Genomic DNA, 14,435 nt, shown 5'->3' with positions numbered 1-14,435 from the left:
TGTCACAGAATGGCTTTGCCTGATGTTGATGTTCTGAAATGGCTTATGTGTAAGGAGAACACTGAGACCTAGCTGTAACCACCAAGCCAGCTCAAAGCAATACCAATGCCTAGCTGATAGTACCAGGCCAGCTTCTGGATGTCAGAGGCTGCTTTTCTTATTCTCAGATACGATTTGTAGATTTCAGTCAGCACCAAAAAAAACTGGGTAGAAATGGTATTTAGTGGAAGATGTTACCTGTTCTGTTTCCCGTTCAAGTAGAGGCTGTAAGACACAAAAATACAGCTCTTGAATAAGGCCAGGTGTGGTAAGTGCAATTGAAGAGGTTCAAACAGTGTGTTTTAAGGGCATGGGGGTGGCATGAGAAAATTCTTTGAGTGGTGGGGGCTATATTTAGTCTGGGCCTTGAAGGATGGGCTGGATTTGGATATGTGGGGTTGGAGAGAAAAGCAAAACCACTGGAGTATAAGCATTGGCTTAGAGGCAAAAAGGCACCAGGCAAATTCAAAGCATGGCAAGAAGCTTAGTTTGGCTCAATCAGCAGTATGTAATGGGAAAGTGGTGTGAAGAGGTTAATTTAACCTCCACTGGAATAGCTGGAGGTACAGCTGGGATCTTAACCAAGAACTGACTGGAAAGAGGGTACTCATCTGCTTTACTCCACTCCCTCCATTCTGCTGTAACATAGTCCCTTATCATCAGTGGAAACCATTAAAAGCTTTTGGTCGGAGAAATGGCCAGACCAGTTAGAACTATGCTTTAGGGGCCGAGCCCGTGGCGCACTCGGGAGAGTGTGGTGCTGGGAGCGCGGCGACGCTCCCGCCGCGGGTTCGGATCCTATATAGGACTGGCCGGTGCACTCACTGGCTGAGTGCCGGTCACGAAAAAAAAGACAAAAAAAAAAAGAACTATGCTTTAGGAAGATTACTCTGTTAATGAAATGATGACAGTTGACATGTATTGAGTGCATGGATCAGACCCTGTGCTAAGCAACTGAGACACATGATTATCTCTTTTAGTAATATATTGGATGGATAGGGAGTGGGGAGGTTGATAAAACATGAAAAAAAGATCTGGCTAAACTAGCAGAAAACATCAAAGCAGTGGAGAACAAAGTGGTGTTAGGTAGGAGAATGTAACAACGTGGGACCCTTGGACGAGACTGATAAGGAAGAAACAGAGCTGTTGTCCCAACTTCCACTTTAAGTAAAGCTGGATTTAAATATGGCCTCTGATTTCCACAGTATTTAGGGAAAAGCTTACATATTTTAAGGAACTGGCCCATTAAGATCCTTCTTCAGCCTTAGTAATCAGAAATATAAACACATTATTCATTTATTGAGTGTTTAAATATAAAGACTTTATTGATCTATTTGCCCCAAGAATGAAATGCTGCAGATGGTTTAATGTTGCTTTCAGAAAGCTCTTGTTAACAGTGCTAGAGTTTTTGTTTTTAGCAATAGGGATGATTATTAACAAGGGAAAGTAGAAATTCACTCTGTAAAATCCATTAAGTTTTTAGTCAAGCTTAAATGATGTGCTAGGTGAAATTTTAATAATTAAATAAACCTGAATATGGGGGAAGCTCTCAATAAACAGTTAGGATTTAGTCAAGTTCCATTTTATGGAAGACTTGGATATCTGTAGAGATAGTGACACAGCTGTTTTCTACATTGGAAAACCTGCAGTTTTAATGCTTTAATATCTTTATTCTGATCTCTTTAGCTGTTTTTTTGTGTTTTTGTTTTTTAGCAAACTTTAAAAAACACACAAATCCTGTTTGTAATGTAGCTATCAAGTAGAGCATTTATAATAGTGAAAAACAGAAAATAATATAAATGTTTATCAGCTGAAGAATGGGTAAATAAATTATAATATGTTCATACAATGAGATGCTTGCTATAAGCGGTTTGAATGAATGATCTAGAGCTATTCATATCAACATGGATATATTTCTGGGCCAAAATTTTGATCCCCACCCAGAAAAAAGGCAAAAAAAGGGAAGTTGCAGAAACATGAGTACAGTATGATACCGTAATATAAAGGTGTTTCTTTTTATTGTGGTTAAGTATATGTAACATGAAATTTACTGTTTTAGCCATTTGGGGTATATAGTTCAGTGGCACTAGGTACATTCATATTGTACAACTATCACCACCATCCATTCATAATATAAAGTTTTAAAACATTCAAGACAATATTTACTGATATATACTTATGTAGTAAAGTTTAAAAGCACACATTCTAATAATAAGCATAAAACTGAGGGTTGTGTCTGTCTCAGAGAGAGGGGAGAGTACACAAGTGGCTTCAGTTATATCTGGTGGTGGGTATACAAGTGTTCATATATTATCAGCTATACTTTGTATTCCTGACATTATTTCATAATTAGAATTTTTTCTTTTTTAAAAAATAATTTCAGCTAGAAATTTTCAAATATTTTCTAGTCATTGACTTTTTAAATATTCTGGGCTGTTTAGTTCTAAGAAACATGGCAGTATCAAGATCCAAGATTTAAGAGGTGAAGTTGCTCCCTGTTGAGGCCAGTTAATTTTACAAAGAGGAAAATCTCTTCCAAATTCAGCATATTCTGGCCCCAGCCTACCACCTCAAGTGTACCATTGGTCATAGGTAGCAGGGGTTGTAGGTCTCAAGGGTAAAAGTCTGAGAGAATGAGTCTACAAAGAAAAGAAATGCAGTAGGAGAGCAGGTTTTGGAAGATGAAAATGAGTTTTATTTTCAGTTTTAAGATGACAGACATACAAAAAGACATACATGCTAATTGGATTTAGTATAAGAAATAAAGGCCTAGTGTGGGGAAGTCAGAACTAGAGCTGTGGATTTTGGAAATTACAATGGATTTCTTGAGAATGAATGAGTTTGGCAAAGAAAAAAGGATAAAAAATAGGTTGAGACAAAATTTGGGAGGAGGGGATTAAAGAACCAGTGAAAGACTGAGAAGGAGTAGGTTGGATGACTAGTCTGTGGGAAAAGAAGAGCTCAGGAGGGTAATGTGCTGTAAAGATTAAGGCAGGAAAATTTGACAAGGATTTATTCAGATTAATCCAATATTTATTGAATCATCATATCTGATGATCGCTTTCTTGTGTTGTAGAGAAATCTTAAGAATGAAAACTGAGAAAAAGCCATTGGATTTGATGGTTAAGGTAGAATTACTGTGTCACTCTAATTGTACTCTGTATCTGTAAACTCTTTAAAGACAGGGACTCTGTTTTATTTATCATTTTAATTTCAGCATCTGACAGTGCCTGGCACATTGTTAAGTGTTCAGTAATAAATATGTGAACTATTGTATCAAATATAAAACTCTCAGGATATAAAACATATTTTTTTTACCACCTAGCTTGTATGTTCCATTGCTCTCCAAATACCTCTCCTACCTGTGAAAGTAGTATTCTCTACTTTTCAGCACCTCATTGATATGATCAATAACCTCTTCTTAATCAATTTTAATATAGGTTTCTTTACTTCTTGCCTCATCCCGATTCATTCAGTGTTGCTTTTTGAAACCCTATTTTGTACTTCCTTTCTTACTCCCGTTACTTACTTATCAACTCAATATAAAGAAGATAGTTCTACCAGCCAGAGCTGAACAGAGGTAGCATGAGCTTTCTGAGGGAAGCATTGACTTTCCTGTCTAATGGTGTTCAGCAGAATCAGGACCTCAGAATCTCTTGAGGGAGATGATGGTATTGAACATACAGTTGATTAGACTAGATGATTGTCAAAACAAAACAGTTTTATTGAGATATAATTAACATACCATTCAATTCACCTATTTAAAGTGTATAATTAGTGGTTTTTAATATATTCACAGAATTGTGCAACCATCAACCATAGTCAATTTTATTTATTTATTTATTTTTGAGTTTCAGACAAATAGTGAATATGTCTTTTTATTTTATTTTATTTTATTTTATTTTTTAAATTTTATTTTCTCGATATACATTGTGGCTGATTATTGCTCCCCATCACCAAAACCTCCCTCCCCCCCTCCCCCCCAACGATGTCCTTTCTGTTTGCTTGTTGTATCAACTTCAAGTAATTGTGGTTGTTATATCTTCTTCCCCCCCCCCGGTTTTGTGTGTGTGTGTGTGTGAATTTATATATTAATTTTTAGCTCCCACCAATAAGTGAGAACATGTGGTATTTCTCTTTCTGTGCCTGACTTGTTTCACTTAATATAATTCTCTTGAGGTCCATCCATGTTGTTGCAAATGGCAGTATTTCATTCGTTTTTATAGCTGAGTAGTATTCCATTGTGTAGATGTACCACATTTTCCGTATCCACTCATCTGATGATGGACATTTGGGCTGGTTCCAACTCTTGGCTATTGTAAAGAGTGCTGCGATGAACATTGGGGAACAGGTATACCTTCGACTTGATGATTTCCATTCCTCTGGGTATATTCCCAGCAGTGGGATAGCTGGGTCATATGGTAAATCTATCTGCAGTTGTTTGAGGAACCTCCATACCATTTTCCATAGAGGCTGCACCATTTTGCAGTCCCACCAACAATGTATGAGAGTTCCTTTTTCTCCACAACCTCGCCAGCATTTATCGTTCAGAGTCTTTTGGATTTTAGCCATCCTAACTGGGGTTAGGTGGTATCTCAGTGTGGTTTTGATTTGCATTTCCCGGATGCTGAGTGATGTTGAGCATTTTTTCATATGTCTGTTGGCCATTTGTATATCTTCCTTAGAGAAATGCCTGCTTAGCTCTTTTGCCCATTTTTTAATTGGGTTGCTTGTTTTCTTCTTGTACAGTTGTTTGAGTTCCTTGTATATTCTGGATATTAATCCTTTGTCAGATGTGTATTTTGCAAATATTTTCTCCCACTCTGTTGGTTGTCTTTTAACTCTGTTAATTGTTTCTTTTGCTGTGCAGAAGCTTTTTAGTTTGATATAATCCCATTTGTTTATTTGTCCTTTGGTTGCCCGTGCTTTTGGGGTCGTGTTCATGAAGTCTCTGTCCAGTCCTATTTCCTGAAGTGTTTCTCCTATGTTTTCTTTAAGAAGTTTTATTGTTTCAGGGTGTATATTTAAATCCTTAATCCATTTTGAGTTGATTTTAGTATACGGTGAGAGGTATGGATCTAGTTTCATTCTCCTGCATATGGATATCCAGTTATCCCAGCACCATTTGCTGAAGAGGCAGTCCCTTCCCCAGTGAATAGGCTTGGTGCCTTTGTCAAAGATCAGATGGCAGTAAGTGTGTGGGTTGATTTCTGGATTCTCTATTCTATTCCATTGGTCAGTGTGTCTGTTTTTATGCCAGTACCATACTGTTTTGGTTATTATAGCTTTGTAGTATAGCTTAAAGTCAGGTAGTGTTATGCCTCCAGCTTTATTTTTTTTGCTCAGCATTGCTTTGGCTATGCGTGGTCTTTTATTGTTCCATATAAATGACTGGATAGTTTTTTCCATTTCTGAGAAAAATGTCTTTGGAATTTTGATGGGGATTGCATTGAATTTGTATATCACTTTGGGTAGTGTGGACATTTTCACTATGTTGATTCTTCCAATCCAAGAGCATGGAATATCTTTCCATCTTCTTGTATCCTCTCTAATTTCTCTCAGCAGTGGTTTGTAGTTCTCATTATAGAGATTTTTCACCTCCTTGGTTAACTCAATTCCTAAGTATTTTATTTTTTTGGTGGCTATTGTAAATGGGCAGGCTTTCTTGATTTCTCATTCTGCATGTTCACTATTGGAGAAAAGAAATGCTACTGATTTTTGTGTGTTGATTTTGTATCCTGCTACTGTGCTGAAATCATTTATCAATTCCAACAGTTTTTTTGTAAAGGTTTTAGGCTGTTCGATATATAGGATCATGTCATCTGCAAACAGGGACAGTTTGACTTCATCTTTTCCAATCTGGATGCCCTTTATTTCCTTCTCTTCTCTGATTGCTCTGGCTAGTACTTCCAACACTATGTTGAATAGGAGTGGTGAGAGTGGGCATCCTTGTCTAGTTCCTGTTCTTAAAGGAAAAGCTTTCAGCTTTTCCCCATTCAGGATGATATTGGCAGTGGGTTTGGCATATATGGCTTTAATTATGTTGAGATACTTTCCCTCTATACCTAACTTATAGAGGGTCTTTGTCATGAATGAGTGCTGAACTTTATCAAATGCTTTTTCAGCATCTATAGAGATGATCATATGGTCCTTGTGTTTGAGTTTATTAATATAGTGTATCACATTTATTGATTTGCGTATGTTGAACCAACCTTGCATCCCTGGGATGAATCCCAGTTGATCGTGATGAATAATTTTTCGTATGTGTTGCTGTATTCTGTTTGCTAGTATTTTAGTGAGGATTTTTGTATCTATATTCATCAAGGATATCGGCCTGTAGTTTTCTTTTTTGGTTATATCTTTACCTGGTTTTGGTATCAGGATGATGTTTGCTTCATAGAATGAGTTTGGGAGATTTGCGTCCGTTTCAATCTTTTGGAATAGTTTGTAAAGAATTGGTGTCAATTCCTCTTTGAATGTTTGGTAAAATTCTGCTGTGAATCCATCTGGTCCTGGGCTTTTCTTTGTTGGGAGCCTTCTGATAACAGCTTCAATCGCCTTTATTGTTATTGGTCTGTTCAAATTTTCTACGTCTTCATGGTTCAGTTTTGGGAGCTTGTGTGTGTCCAGAAATTTATCCATTTCCTCCAGATTTTCAAATTTGTTGGCGTATAGTTGTTTATAATAGTCTCGAATGATTCCTTGTATTTCAGATGAATCAGTTGTAATATCGCCTTTTTCATTTCTAATTTTTGTTATTTGAGTCTTCTCTCTTCTTTTTTTGGTTAGCCATGCTAATGGTTTGTCAATTTTATTTATCTTTTCAAAAAACCAACTTTTTGATTTGTTGATCTTTTGAATTGTTTTTTGGTTTTCAATTTCATTCAGTTCTGCTCTGATCTTAATGATTTCTTTCCGTCTGCTAACTTTAGGTTTGGATTGTTCTTGTTTTTCTAGTTCTTTAAGGTGAAGTGTTAGGTTGTTCACTTGCCATCTTTCCATTCTTCTGAAGTGAGCGTTTAATGCAATAAATTTCCCCCTCAATACTGCTTTTGCAGTATCCCACAGGTTTTGGTATGATGTATCATTGTTTTCATTAGTTTCAATAAATTTTTTGATTTCCTGCTTGATTTCTTCTTGGACCCATATGTCATTAAGTAGAATGCTGTTTAATTTCCATGTGTTTGTATAGTTTCCAGAGTTTCGTTTGTTATTAATTTCTAGTTTTAACTGTTAGATTAATCGCCTTCAAACACCCTCTCATTAAGTCATTCCCTGATCCAAGGTCTGCAGTATCAAATTCATGCAATACACAAGTTAGCCTTTAAATTCTTCCCAATCTCCGTTTCTTTCTCCTTATCTCTTGTTATTTCCCTAAATGGAGACAAACCAATTTGATAGTTAGCCCTATATAATGGGTTTTTTGTTCTTAATCTCTTTCTCATCACAAACACTCTTCTTTCCTTCAGGTGTGCCTTTGCAGATTTTTTGCTGTCTTGAGTCTCTCATTCTCATCATTTGACTACTTTCCTCTTTTTAAAAAATTTTTTCATAGTTTTGCTTCCTTAACTAAATACATAAACATTTAGTTCGTCTAGTAATAAGCTCCATGATATCTGCTGCTGCTATTGTTTGTGTCTTTGTTTTGGATATACTGCTTTTTAAAAACATTGTTCCATGTGGGAACTGTTGTTTCTATTTCCTTTATGCCTGTCTTCCTTACCTACCTATGGCAGAGTCCTGAACATAATAGGTATCCAGTAAATCTTCCTGGCTGACAGAACTATAAAATTTTGGGGGAGAGGCGTGTAGTATTTAGCATCATCATTCTTCAATTTTAGACATGTAAAATCATACCTTTTATGTCATTACTTGGTTTTAATTTTTTATTTTCTGTTTTATGCCTGGTTTTGAAGAGTGTTCTCAGCACAGTAAAATGAAGTTTAACACCATGTTATTACAAATATTAAATCTAGTTTATTGAACACTAGCCACCTGATATATCACATTCTCTCAAGAGAAAGGTTAGCTTCCTGGATGCTGGCTAGTCAGTTTTTTTTTGAAGGTGCATAGTAGCTTTAAAGCCAGTTCTTACCATTTAATATATTAAGATCCTTGACAATTTAAAAGAGACATAGTCACCGACACCCAGAGTAAAGGATGGTGACCTGGTCTTTTCCTTCTTTCACTGTCTAAAGCTGTGCTTCTGTTGCTGATCCGTTCTTTCAAAGAAGCATTTGTTCCCATAATTTCCATGTCATCCAAAGTCAGTGTTGGGAGGGAAAAGAGAATTATTAGAGTGGGGCTTGGCTGAGAAAGGATACAAGGCAGAAGGCAGCTTCTAAGCCCAGTAGCTAGCTGTGTTAATCTCCCTGCCTGCCTCTTTCTTTCGTACCTCAGAAGCAGACAGTTGACTTAAAGATAGTCCTCAGTTCATAGCACTTTATTAACTTTATCAGTGCAAGGTTCCTTTCTTGTTTTGTTCTTTTATTTTTATCCTGCTATCCTCAATCCACATGCCCATTCCCTTCCCCACTCATATGCACCCACTCTAACGTGTTTGTTTTGTCTTTATACCTACATACAAATATTTGCTTGAAAGATATATAATATAGTTATGTGTGTGTTCAGCTTTCATAATGGTATTTGCTTTTTTTTTTTTTTTTAAGTCAATGCTGTGCTTTTTAAGATGTATTCATGTTGTTGTAGGTACATCTAAAGAGTGGTTTCTAAAAACTACATGGGACTCCATATTTGTATCCATTCTGTTATGATTTTCCATTCTTCTGGTTATGGAAATCAGAGTTACTTTAACCTCCTTGCTACAGTCATCACATGCACATTCTCACACAGGTCTGTGAAGTCTGTAATTTGCATATGTATGACCTTATTTGAGAATTTCTCTGGGATTTATCCACCAGAGTGGGATCACTGGATCACAGGGCCTGTACATACTTAATGTCACTAAGTATAGCCAGATCTCTTAGCAGATTGGCTCTGTCAGTTTACACTCTTAACCACAGTGCATGAGAATTCTTGCCTCTCCACACCTTCGCCAACTCTTGCCATTACCCACCATTCTTATTTTTGCCTTTCTGATGGGTACTATCTTATTGTTTTAATTTGTATTTTAGTCATTGGTTTTACTTTGAACTTAATCATCTCTTTATATACTTATTAGCCATTTATGTTTCCTTTTCTGTAAGTTCCCTACTTGTATCTTTTGATCATTTTTCTATGGGGTTTCCTGTGATGTTCATATTGAATTGTAGGCTCTCCTTGTATATTATAGATATTTAATCCCTCGTTAGTTTTAGATGTTGCAAAATCTTTTCCTGTGTTTCGTCTCTTTTAGTTCTGTTTATGGTGTTCTTTACTGAGCAGAAATCTTTACTTTTGTTGAAGTCAAAGCCAACAATTTTTTACTTTATAGTTTGTGTTTTTAGAGTCTTATTTTTGAAGGCTTTCTGCTCTAGTATTTTCTGCACTACAGTGTTTTATCGCAGTAGTTTTTTATACAAGCATGTTTACATGGCCTTTTGAAGAGATATCTTTCCTTTCTTTCTCACCTCTGTCTCTCAGGAGGCTTGGTGTTTAGTGTTAACTTTTGGCTGCTCTTGATAAAGGGAAAAAATGCAAGAAAATGGATGCACTCCTCTGTTTCTAAGTCCTATGTTCCACTCACAAGGTTGACTCTGTTTGTACAGTATAGTACATGAATCCTGTCTGCTTGGCTACTGCTGACTAGAAAGGGATGCATACCAAACAAGCTGAGTACTCAAAGACTTCTTCCAAGGAATTTGGAATTAGGACCAGTCTCAGCTATCCTCTTGAAAGACATGCAAATTGAGGGGTTTTGGGGTGACTATCTTCCACTATGTGCACAAAGAAGCTAGAGAAATTGTTTGCAGAGAAAGGAGAATGAAGAAAATATGTACAGAGAAACAAAGAAAAAAGGCTTATGGCTCCATAGAGAAGGAGAGAGATTGAGCTGCAATGTGAAAGTAGCTGTCCCAGACCCTGAAGGCTTCCCAGTTTCTGGTTCTATTCTCTCCTGAGACCATGTTACTGTTTCCTTATCTGTATTAGTTAGGGATGGCTACCTGCGGTGACAGACTCCAAAGTGTATAATGGCCCTAACACATTAGAAGTTTATTTTCACTCATAAAAACAGGTCTAGATGGCTCTCAGTAAGTGGGGTGGCTGCACTGGAGGGCTTCTGCACCACATAGTTATTCAGGAACCCAGGTTGATGGTGGCCCTGCCATTTTCAACACATGGCTTCCAGGGTCCCCTGGTGTCAGCATCCTTCCTGTGGAAGGTAGATAATCATGGAGTTGAATACATGGGAGGCTTAATAGGCCAGGCCTTGAACTAGCTCAGTCACTCACATTCCTTTGGCTAGAACTCAGTCACATGGCTGCATTTAACTATATGGGAGGCTGAAAAATGTGGTCTAGCTAAGGACCCAGAAGAAAGAGAAAATGGATTTGGTAGACAGCTAGAGATTACATACCATATTTAGTGCCTGTGTGATGCCTCTATATCCTTTTAATCAAGTTCCTGTTTTTTCTTAAACTTGTCTGAGTTGGCTTGTGATTTGTACCTCGGTGCATGAGGTGTTTTCATAGTAGCCATATTTGAAATAATGGAAGAGATAAAGACTGATTAATTTATTTTCTCAGGAAAGTTGGGCCGATTTCCGCCTATGATGCACCATCACCAGGCATCCTCAGATGGCCAGACCCCTGGGGCTCGTTTCCAGAGGTCTCACCTTGGAGAGGCATTTGCAAAAGCCAAAGGATCAGGTGGAGGCACTGGAGGAGGAGGTAGTGGAAGAGGCCTGATGGGGCAGATTATTCCAATCTATGGTTTTGGGATTTTTTTGTATATACTGTACATTCTATTTAAGGTAAGTGGAATCATCTTAATCATATTATATCAGTGAAAATCTAAGATCATTGCAATAAAAATCACTGTCTACATTAAAACCCTGTATAGTTCATAAAGCTCTTTCAAATTTATCATCTCTTGTAAACCTTGCTTCCTTTTGTGAGGTACTTAGGATAGCTATTACTTCAGTTTTATAGATGAGAAATCTTTACTCAGAGTTTAAGTGATTTGCCCCTGAATTTGCAACTAAAAAGGCAGAAACAGGCCTTGAACTTGGATCTTCTAATTCCCAGTCCAGTGAGTCATATCATTTAAAGCCAAATAAATGAAATAGGTAGATAGATAGATAGATAGATAGATAGATAGATAGATAGATAGATAGATAGATAGATAGATAATTTGAGAATATCTGCTAGCTGAAAAGGCATAAAGATGTTCCAAGAAGAGCCTTATTATTAGGATTGGCACAGTGATTTCCAAGTAGCCACTCTGAAGCCAAATAATGACCGTACCTACACACCTTCATCCCCCTTTTTTCCTTAAAGGAATATGAGATGATGTTTTTAACATCCATCTCAAGTAATTCTCCTGAGACAGAACTGTCAGTTTCTGACACTAAGCCTGATAGTTCCTAGCTCTGGGGAGGCATGGTTTGGGTCCTGTAAAAATAGACCCCCAATTAAGTTTCACCTCCAGGCAGGTTTTTGCAGGCCCTGGGCCTATGCACTGTGGAGTGGAGGCAGAAGCTTCACTTTGCCTTCCTAACTAGAGTAAGGTTAGGTGAGATGAGTTCCTTCTTGCCTAGACATTCTGCAGGCAGCCTGAGTTGAGTGTACAAGAATGCCCTAGGGTGCTGCACATCTCCTTTTAAGGTGAGCATGGGCCAGGCAGATGACGTATAGGGAGATGTTTTTCTTACCTTGTGCCCTGATAATTTTTTACTTGGAGACCTTCTTATCTTTCAGTGGCTTTTTTTTTTTTTTGAGATGTTTCTCTAATGTCGCTATTTGATTTGATTTCTGACTTAATTTTTGTCTCCCAACCTTTTTTTTTCCCATTTAATATGAGGGGTTCCATGACTTTGAGGTTCTGAGCTGCTGTTGATGTGCTGTACCTCCTTCAATTCTCAGCTCTCAAAGGGGAAAACTACTACAGAGGATCGGAAATGTTCTACTGCCATACCTGGAAACACCCACAGAAAAATTAGTAAGTGCCCCTTCTCAATATATTCACAGATGTTATTGAGTCAGACAGCTGTTATATAGCCAGAGAGACAATCTGTAGGTATGTCTTAGAAGCATTTCTCAAAACTTGTTCCAAATTAATCTGATGCCATTTTTTACTTTAGCTCTGAGAATTCTTAAAAGTTTCTATATTGATGTTGGGCTTTTAAGGGAAGGATAGCTACAAAAAGTAAAAAACCACCAGTTCACCTTTTTATACATTAGCAAATTAATATTTCACATCTGGGATGGGTTACTTCTTGTTTCCAGACTTCGAAATATTGGTAGCAAATATCTTTATTTTACAGAGAGGAAAACTGAGGCAGAGAAATCATGTCATTGCCAAAATTAATTATAGATCTAGAGAAAGAGTTTAACACTCTGACTCTTGAAACATGGTTATCAAATTTTTATTGCCCAACTAATATATTCTGTGCTCTCTGGGGAAATAAAATACTTGTATATATAGCATGGCTCTTTCCTCTTAAGAATTTATAGACTTTCCTCTTAAGAATGGCTGTCAGGAAAAATAACCTGTGAAAAGTTTACTAACTAGAAAGAAGTGACTTGGCAAAAGCGTTTTGGGAAATCATGTCTGTCTGGCTGGCTATGGAGGACGACCTGTGAGATAGGGTGCATTGAGTGAGACACAGACAAGCATGAGGTCTTGAGATTGTGGAGGTCTTGAGGGTGTTTTGTGTAGGGCAGCTGTGGGAAAGTCTTGAAGAGTAGCTTAAGGCCAGATTGCTAGTTGACCTACGAATAATGAATCCTCATCAGAGGTTTTTAAAAGAAAGACATCAGCAAAATGAAGTAAGGCTGAGCCACAAAGCATCTGCCCTAGGCAATAACTGCCTTCTGGATTCTCTATGGAAACAGATACTCCTGGATTTTCTGTGGAAATAGATATCCCAGTCACATTCTGCATCCTTTTTAGAAATCCTAAATATTCAAGGAATTCTTTAAGAAGGCTGCTGTGTTCTTAAATGAGATAGTGATGGTATGTGCATGGGTAAAATAATTTTTTAAAAATTGTGGACTCTTTAAAGAGTCACAGATTCTGTATACTGTTACATAATGTATTTTAAACAGAAAAAAGTAAAGCAAATGTAAGAGCAGCTGTTTTATAATAATGGTAATAGCAGTTCAAGTACTTACATAGCACAGCCCTCTAGACACTTTACAAGTGTTAACTGCATGTGTGAGAGTTTGTTCTAGAAATATTAAAAGGTCTTTAAACTATTACATTTTGTATTGACCCTCTAAATATATCTGAGTAGAAGAGTACTCAGGTATGAAATAGAAAAAGTAGGTTATCTGCATAATAAATAGCATTTTCTTTTCCTACTGCCTTAAAGTTTATTTCATGTATTGATTGATTTATTTTTTCTATTCTTCTTTTAGGGTCTTAATGTTAGTTTCAGTAGATATATGTGCTCACTACTGACCCCAGTTGAGAGAACTATATCTGGGAGACAAAGTTACATCCTAGCATGACCCCCTCTTTACCCTAGATAAGCAAGGTAGAAAACATTGCGCATGGAGATCTCAGCCTTTGATCAAGACTTCCTCTATTGAGGAAGTGTAACATTTAAACTATTAACTTCCAGATATGTTTTCAGATCTTATGTATAAATGAAATATTGCTCATTTCAGGGTCTTAGCTTTTTCTAAAGTACCTTATAGGTTTGGCACCTTACCCTCAAGCATCATTTGGATCACAAAGGGTACGTTTATCTTCTGCATTTCTTCTTGCAATGACTGCGTAGGAGTATGTTTTTCACTCCTGGGTATTAAGTTTGTCCTGTTGTATTTCTGCATGTAAAAGGGAGTGATTTGTTCATTACTCACTGCATGTGTATCCTATAAATCTTGGTGCCCAGACTTCCATACCCTTTTTAACTGGAGAGACTCTCAGTCTCTTCTTTGAGTCTCAGAACCAGCCTGGATTATTGTAGATTGTTGTAGCCAGCCATGTTTCATGGAAGGGATTAGGGACTTATGTATGATGATTCTTAGATTGATGCTTGTTTTTCAGCCAATTTTGAGCTTGCTCAACTGCAGGAAAAACTGAAGGAGACGGAGGAAGCCATGGAAAAATTAATCAACAGAGTGGGACCTAATGGTGAGAGGTAGGTTTTCATCTGACAGGAATCAGATGATTTCCCATTTAGAGAACCAGTTCAAAATTTGGCTTTTCTTTGATACATGGACCACTTGTTTTCATTTTGTCAACTTGTTTGTCATTTACGTATTCTTTCTCATTTAGCATTTCTATTT

The 14,435-nt window shown here is 37.2% G+C and overlaps 1 protein-coding gene across 3 annotated transcripts in view; it reads left to right on the top strand.

Moving 5' to 3' along the window:
- The window catches only part of RIC3 (RIC3 acetylcholine receptor chaperone), a 57,664-nt gene that overhangs the window by 8,352 nt on the left and 34,877 nt on the right, over window positions 1-14,435 (top strand). For all 3 annotated transcript variants that reach the window (XM_063093880.1, XM_063093879.1, XM_063093878.1), the window contains exons 2-4: window positions 10,725-10,951; window positions 12,063-12,138; window positions 14,194-14,287. In XM_063093880.1, the coding sequence (XP_062949950.1) occupies window positions 10,725-10,951; window positions 12,063-12,138; window positions 14,194-14,287 (397 nt within the window). The remainder of the gene's footprint in view (window positions 1-10,724; window positions 10,952-12,062; window positions 12,139-14,193; window positions 14,288-14,435) is intronic.

Source organism: Cynocephalus volans, chromosome 4, assembly GCF_027409185.1.
Source record: "Cynocephalus volans isolate mCynVol1 chromosome 4, mCynVol1.pri, whole genome shotgun sequence".
In the NCBI taxonomy this organism is placed as follows: domain Eukaryota; kingdom Metazoa; phylum Chordata; class Mammalia; order Dermoptera; family Cynocephalidae; genus Cynocephalus; species Cynocephalus volans.
This window is presented reverse-complemented; position numbering and strand designations above follow the sequence as displayed.